This window comes from Arachis duranensis, chromosome 9 (genome assembly GCF_000817695.3).
Source record: "Arachis duranensis cultivar V14167 chromosome 9, aradu.V14167.gnm2.J7QH, whole genome shotgun sequence".
In the NCBI taxonomy this organism is placed as follows: domain Eukaryota; kingdom Viridiplantae; phylum Streptophyta; class Magnoliopsida; order Fabales; family Fabaceae; genus Arachis; species Arachis duranensis.
Window position 1 is genome coordinate 1460648 of NC_029780.3, and position 8525 is coordinate 1469172.

The 8525-nt window shown below is 26.7% G+C and overlaps 1 protein-coding gene across 1 annotated transcript; it reads right to left on the bottom strand.

Moving 5' to 3' along the window:
• Positions 1–3986: 3986 nt before the first annotated feature.
• LOC107463836 (gibberellin 3-beta-dioxygenase 1) lies at positions 3987–7149 on the bottom strand. The gene is made up of 2 exons (XM_016082718.3): positions 6515–7149; positions 3987–4658 (listed from the first exon to the last, which is right to left on the bottom strand). The coding sequence occupies exons 1-2, from the start codon at positions 7015–7017 to the stop codon at positions 4076–4078; spliced, it is 1086 nt and encodes a 361-aa protein (XP_015938204.1). The 5' UTR covers positions 7018–7149; the 3' UTR covers positions 3987–4075.
• Between the last annotated feature and the right edge of the window lie 1376 nt (positions 7150–8525).

The window sequence follows — 8525 nt, forward strand, 5'->3', positions numbered from 1 at the left end:
AAAACTTAAACAAAAAAAAAAAAAAAGAAGAAGAAGAAAGAAAGAAGAAGAAGAAGAAGTTGGAACAAAAACATATGGAATTAGAATTAGAATTATTATTAGTTATAATAACTATTAGAATTGTCACCAGGATAAAGATGGACATAGCAAAAATGATTTCATATCTTATAAGAATATAGATTTATTTTTTCTATCAATATAAAGTAACTTTATTTGATGGATAATTTATAAGTATTTTTGTAAATACTACTCAAAAATCTAAAAATATATACATCCTAACCTAACAGAATATTTATTGGAGCCAAAAGAGTGATTAATAATAAAGCTTGCAATCTATTTCCATAAGTTCTTCTTCATAATTTATGAGGATTTGTTTGATATAAAGAATATAATTAGAGTATTTCTATAAACAACAGTAAAATTTAAAGCAGTTGTTATAACTTGGCAACACAAAAAATAATCCATTCTATTTTTTCTTAAAAAATAATATTTAAAAAATTCTATAAACACAAAAAATCAATAATCAATTTACTTATTATATATTTATGCATATTTATGTTTTTTATATATTTTTAAATAAAATAATTAGCTATCAAACTAATCAAATTGTTTATGTTAAATAATCAAAAATATTTTTACAATATATTACAAACAAAATTTTCAAAAATACCAAATATATATATATTTTTTAAAATTAATTGATAATGAATTTTAATATTCATATAATATTTTCCATAATTATTAACTAGGAGACCATCCTTGTGGTAAGAATTAGAATATAAAAAACTGACAAGATTTTAGAATTTGGAGGCATTCTCGTTAGAATCAAATAATAGACACCCTGAGAGATTCCTCTCAATCATTAATGATTTACTTTTGTCGCCTAATAATGGTATCATCTCCATGTGTGAGGCCTTCAAGTATAACTTCTAAACAGTAATTAAGTTACACTGAGTTTTTTTAAATCGATAGAATAAAACACAAAAGTAGTTATATTTTTAAACTATAAAGTACGGACACTTTGCTGAGTTATTGTGTTTGCGTATTAGACACATTTTGAAGACAACACTCACCAACACTCGTTCGACACGCGTGTCTGCCGTGTCGAACCATGTCTTAATAAAAAATTCTTCTCCGGATACGTCTGGACACACTTAAATACCATCATGTGTCAGCGTGTCCAATTTTATTCTTAAAATATATTCTTAAAATAAATTTAGATATAATATATATTATTAATTAATAAAACAAAAAATATTTTAAATACTTAATATAATTAAAATAAGACATTAAAAAAATAATTTATATTTTAATATTAATAAAATATCAAATCTTCATTACAATTTATATAAAAAATACTTTATATTTTATATGTATGCGTGTCTCCGTGTCCCATGTAAGATTTTAAAATTCGCGTGTCGATATATTTCGTGTCGTATCGTGTCCCGTGTCTATGTTAGTGTCCATGCATCATAGTTTTTAAGTCATTTTTTCTCACGTAAAAATATTTTTTTGAAATGTTATGCTTTTTTTTTTGGAAAATTTAAATTGATAGTTATCGAAAAAAATTATAGTAAGTAATATTCTGATCTTTCCGTTTTATAATAAATATTTGTTCGATTTGTATATTTTAAATTAAAAAATTATAAATAATAATATATAATTTTAAGAAAGAAGATATATAAATAATATTAATTGTATTTATTGAAGACTTGAACTTTATCTTACCCAAAAAAGTGTCTATATTTTTACTATTTTAGAACAATTACTATGATATGAAATGGAAGGAATATTCTGCAGTACAGTGAGCAGTGTAATAACATGGCTACAATGAAACACAATAACATCAAGACTTCACCACAAAAAGATTGTTGGCTTTGCTCCTAAACCAGTCACCAATTATTCTTCAAATTAAAGTTGGTATTTTTTAGCTGTCTTTTTTGCTTTTATATACTGTAATGATCACTCTCATGATGGTGTCCTTTAAACTACATACCATAGGGATATATATAACTAATAAGCAAAGATCTTAGCTTGTGTCCAGATATTATTTTATAAATACCTCATTATTTTAGTCTCCAATTATTATTTAATTTAATTATTTAAACTACTTATGAAAAAAAGAAGAGTTTAACACTCTGATTTACTTTTTTATTTTTCTCTTACTTCATCTCTAATATACTCATGAACTTCATATTTTTTACGTGTTTTTATTTAATATTTTAAACTTTTAAAATAAATAATTTAATGACATATTATTTAAATTTTCAAGAAAAATTTCTAGAATTCGATTGATTGCTATTGCTTTTACAAAATTTTAACATAAGAAATAAAATTATTTAATTTTGTTACAATTTGTTGTTGTTTAGCAATAACTATTTTGAATTGCTCTTTTTAGATGAGAACAGAAACTTTCAATCAACTATAATTTCCGAGTCATCAGATGAGTATCTACAAAAAATTTCAACGATTAAATCTGTCTATATATTAAAGAAGTACATGCATAAGAATTAGGATAAGATAGCAAGTTCTTTATTTATTGTATTTGATGAAAGATCTAAAATATATTTAAATGGATATTTATTTAAATGGACAAGAACATGGAAATGCAATATCTTTCGCACACTTATTTTTCCAAAGTGGAATGATTGAAGAGAATTTATTCCCTCACTTTGTTGACAATTCCATTTCTTTGGGTCTTTGGGAGTTTACTTTGTTTATTGGCTTCCTTATAAGCCACGCCAGTCCCTTATTTACCACACACCATGCAACCACTACTTGGTCGGGTGGAATTCATTATTCTCTTTCAGATTTAACTTTATCCATAAATTATATAGGAAGAACATAAGAAATTTTAATGTTAGAAATATAATTATTCATAATTTTTTTTAATTAGTTTAAACTTTTAGGATAGTAGCATTACGATATGATAATAAAATTTTATATCCGTAAAATTTAAAATTTGGTCTTTGGTGAATTTCAAAAGTAAAAAAAAATAACATCAGACAAATAAAAAAAAGTTATGCAAAAAATTAAACAAACAAAAAAAAACTATTTGATTGAGAAAAATAGTTTAAATTTATAGTGAAGTACTGGATTGACAGTTATTAAGAGTACTACATTTTAGTTGTCATAGAATATAACTGGCTTAACCTGACATGGCATACTGTAGAGAATTGGAAGAGACAAAACTTTTTGGCTAAACCATGCATGTACACATCTTCACTCAAGTCTCCATTGAAAAATGCATTGTAGTGATAAAAAAGAATACTAGTTAAATTAAAATGTTGAATATAAAAAAAATGATAAAAGACCTTAAAAACTCCTTTATAATAATTAACTTTTGTAGTGATTGTTATTGTCTTTTCAGAATCTTGTAATAATTTATTATACTAGTCTTTTTGTTAAGTTATCCAATAAAAAGAGATATTTGTAGAAGGTTCTAACCAGCAGAATAAATACACCATGTTGTAGCTCATTATAATTCTTACAATAACTTATGGACAAATTAAATAATACAAGTGCCAAAAATTTTAAGCCCAAAAATAAGTTAAATAAGATAGCTTTCTATTATACCAATGTGTTATAACTCAAATAATATAGTCTTCTTATATTCACTTAAGAGGTCGTGAATTTAAGTCTCCTTATTTTTGATATAAAAAAAATAGCTTTCTATTATTCTTTCTTTTGTATTATTTATTATAAAATTATTTATTTTAAAAATTTAAATCATTAAATAATTAATTAATTATATATCTAATAATGCTTTTGCTACTAATTTAAGTAGGAGTTGTGACGTTAAACAACTATATTTCCTGATTTTAATTAATTAAGAAACAAATTAGGTTTGATATGCATTTTGATCCATTAAGTTATCTATTACATAAATTTTTTATGAAAAAAATATAAGTATATATATATATATAGACACACACACACCAAAAACACTAGTACACTACTAACCTTTGAAGAATATAATAATAAAAAAAAAGCATATTCAAGACACTTGTACACTATTATATATTATGAGAGTTTTTTACATCAAACCAACCATTAATATATATATTTACATACATTACGTTGCACAAAGTTGAACTGATGAAAGTGCCTTATTGAAATACTTTGCTTTGGTTCCAAGGTACTCATTCCAAGTCACTGGCCGATAAAGGGCAGGTCTATTTGGGCCTATTAACTTTGGATGTGGACGTATGTGGACATTTGATGGGGGCCCATATAAATATGCAACCGAAAATCTTTGCCGGGTTCGGTTCACCAGCACCCGATGGAGCACACTCGGGTACGACCCATTCGACAAAATGTGGAAGAGGTCACCCATGTTGATCACAAGTCCACCGGGAAGGGGTGGCACCACCACCCAGCCGACGCCTTCCCTTAGGACTTGCAACCCGCTTACATCGTTTTGGTATAGAATTGTGAGGAGAGTCGAGTCGGTATGTGGGGCGAGACCCATGGCCCGATCCGGATCCGGACAACTAGGGTAGGAGTTCAAGTGCAAGGCTGAACAGGCCCATTTGAATTCACCTTTTGGGCCGGCCCATTTGAGTTCTTCTTTTGAAATGCCAAGAGAAGTCAACACCATCCACATTAACTTTTGTGCTAACTTTTTCATGGCTTCTTCATATTGCACCACTACATCACTGAAAAGACCAAATGAACCCCACAATTGGAGCTGTGTTTAGAAAATACAAAACAATATTGAAAAATATAAGAGGCTTCGATTCCAACAAAATAATTAACAGTGACAAATGGTGATTTGAACCTTTGGTTCAATAGATTCTCATCACCCAAAATCTTCCTCGTGGGTCCTTTCCTCTCATTATGATCTTGGATCTATTGCATTAGGATAAGGTAATAGACTTACACATTTCTAGGTCACTACACCCTTAAAATTAAAAAAAAAAATTATATAATAATAAATAAAATTAAAAGAATAGTCTTTTTCTATATGAGATTTGGCCGCAATTTTTGTGCTTATTAAATAACATTTCTTTATAATTGATATTAAAAATATATTCTTGTGTACGAATATAATTTTTTATTAGTATTTAAAAAAAGAATTATTTTTGAAATTTTTTGGTAGTAAAATAATGAAGTATTTGTTAAAATTACTTGAGAAAAAGAAGGAATATGTGTACGAAGTATATTTTGAATCTGATTAATGTGACAAACTAAATATTATAATATTTCTACCTCAACCAGTTTATTAATGGTAAAGATTCAAACATAAACATTATTGAAGAAGACTTGTAATAGTGGGGTTTGCTCCCGTATTATATTTGAAAAATATAATATGTTGCAATAATTTTTTAAAAGTTATGATACAGAAAATGCTTGTTGCCACAGATGGAAATTTTTAACGAAATGTGTGATAGAGAACCCAATTTATGTTGTAACATGGTAATTTACTAATTTTCAATGATAGTTGATTTTAGTATGTATATAATATTTTTTGTTTTTCATAACATTGAACATTGCAACTTTTAATTTAAAATATGCCAATTCTTTCAATTTTTTTATGCTGCCACTTTTATAAGAATAGTTTAACTAATAATGTTACTTAGGAAAATGATATTTTTCAAAGCCACAACTCCACAAGATAGTAATAAAATTATATATTAATAAAAAATTCAATCACTCACATGTTAAAATAAAATCAAATAATTATATCAAAATTTATATAAAGATAAACTTTTTATTCATCATTATTCAATTAGTTCCATATATAATCAATCAATTTTGTCATCAAACTATACTATATCATCTACTTTCTATTCATTAATTTAAAATTTAAAAAAATAATTTTATGATATTTATCAAATTAAAATTTGTATAATTAAAAATTTTAGGTTTAACCTTGATTAATATAAAAAAATTAGTATAAGCCAAATAAAAAAATCTATAAATAAATAAAGTTTATGCAAATTATTAAAAAAAGTAAAATATTCTTTTTGCTTTTGAAGTTTGACAAAAATTTTAAAAATACCTCTAAGTTTTATTTTGTTTCAATTTTGTCTCACAAATTTTTTATTTGCATCAAATATACTCTTAACGGCTAATTTTTCAAAAAATTTAAGACCGATTGATCAAGCATAATTTTTCAACACAAAAAAATCAAGTATAATTTTCATGCATTATTCTTAGATTGATCTTAAAGTTTTTGAAAATTTAGCTGTCGAGAATATATTTTATGCAAATCATAAACTTTTGGGACAAAATTGAAACAAAATAAAATTTAGAGATATTTTTGACACTTTTGACAAACTTAAAAAAATAGAAGTATACTTTATCCTAAAAAAATTAAAATATGAAAATATATATTAAAGATATAATAGCCATTTATATCTTTATCTATCAATTTAGATTGTTGGGAGAAGTAATTTTATGACAAATTAAAAATAATAAATCAAACAAAAATAAGCTAACATTGATGACTAGCGTGTAGCATTAATTTTCACTATTGATAACACATGCATTATAATTGTTGGTTACCAACCAGTGTTTGTTGTACTCATGGGGCCATAGTTGGATGAAATGTTCAAGAGGGGACTCAACAATAGTGAAGCACTCAGACCACATAAGTTTTGGGAAGAAGGACGAAATTCGGGCTCGGCCATAACCCGACACCCCATCTGGGGTTCGAGCTGCCTTGAGCTTTTGGTGAGTCGAGCATGAAAACAGAGCCTGACCGGTTTGCTGAATGTCGCGAAAAAGACTCATGGGGATCCCATGGTTCACAACTTGGAACACACCCCATGTTTTACATGCATTGCCTATAAGCTTTGGAGCATTTGGATCATTGAGGTTGATAATTGGGACATTCTCATCACCATGACAAGAATTTGAAGGGAAATTAGGGTTAGTTATTGTGTGATCTTCTTGATCTATTTGTATCCAAGCATAAGAATCTGGGAGTTCTTGTAAGGAATTGAAATCAAGGAGCTTATTATGGTTAAGGTGCAAAGGGTATTCTCTAAAGGCTTCGGAGAGTGAAGGCATGGTGTTGAAGAAATTTTAGAACCAAAGAAGAAATAATTGTTTATGTATGTGAATATATAATAGTTGTGTGGCCAAATTAGGAATATAGGGCTAGCTAGTACTTGCTTAAAAAAACTTCCTCCTTTTTATATATATAAGATGATGGGGAACAAGATTTTGTTGGGTGAGTATATATAGAGAGAAGAATAGAAGATGGAGAAGATGAAGACAATTTTATTTGTTTATTAATTAACATATATAATATAAACCTAAAGAAATTAAAAATAGTATTAAAACTATTAATGGTGTATGTTCATTGTAGCATAATTTATAACTTATCCTCGCTCAAAATTAATAACTAAATTTATTGCTTGAGTTTGATAGTGATATAATTATTTATGTCTCTTTTATTTATCAATTTTTTTTTTTACCTAAGATAAAGAGATTTAAACCCGCAATTTCTAAGTAAGTATAGAAAGACTATGTCATTTGAATTATAACTCATTGGCATTAATTAAATTTTTAGAATAAATCATTTTATATTATGATATATAGTAGAATTTTTATAACTTAAAAATTTAGATTTATTAACTCCAAAAAATAAAAAATTCCAGTATGAAACTAATAAAAAAAGCCTATACAAAAAAAATTATGCAAATCTAAAAGAAGTTAAATATGACAGTGTTGGATTGATTCTAGTTATATGTATGAAGTTTAACTTGGTTTAATATTTAGTTTAATTGCAAATTCAAGTAATTAATTAGATACTAAAAGGTCATGATAATTCTTTATTAGAAATCATACATTTTAAGAAGGCAGAAATAAGATAAATTCTTCACATACAAACGTTTTTTCATATAAGTCATATAAGTCATTTATTTCTTTTTCTTTTTCTTTTTTCATGCCTCCTCTTTTTCTTTTCGTTCTTCTTCTTTTTCCGTGCCTCTTCTTCTTCGTTTTTGAAGTGTTTCATTTTCATCGTCATATTTCTCCTCGTTCTTCTTGACTGCAGGTTTTTCATCTTCTTCCTCCTCATCTTCTGCACATTCTTCTTTTTGCTGCAGGTTCTTCTTCCTCTTCTTCTTCTTCTTCTTTTTTTCTTTCGTTTCTTGTCTTTTCTTTCTCCTTCTTTATTTACGTATTTTTCTCTCTGTTTTCTTTTTTCGTTATTCTCAATTTTCATTATTTTTTGACATCAAGCTCTAAAATCATTTTTGAAGAAGAAGAAGCAGCAGAAAATAAGGAGGAGAAAGAGAAAGAGTTCTGAATTATGCATAAGGTGTACTTCAACGAATTTTGGGTGTATTTTTTAAATCCTTTGGGTGTATTTTCATAATCCTTTGGGTGTATTTCTGTAATCATTTGGGTGTATTTCTGTAATCATTTTGGTGTATTTCTGTAATTGTTTGGGTGTATTTCTGTAATCGTTCGGGTGTATTTCCGAAGTTCCATTATCTTCAAAACGATTTCAAAACTTGATTTCAGAAACCATGAAAATCGAAAAAAATGAAGCAAGAATACCAATTATA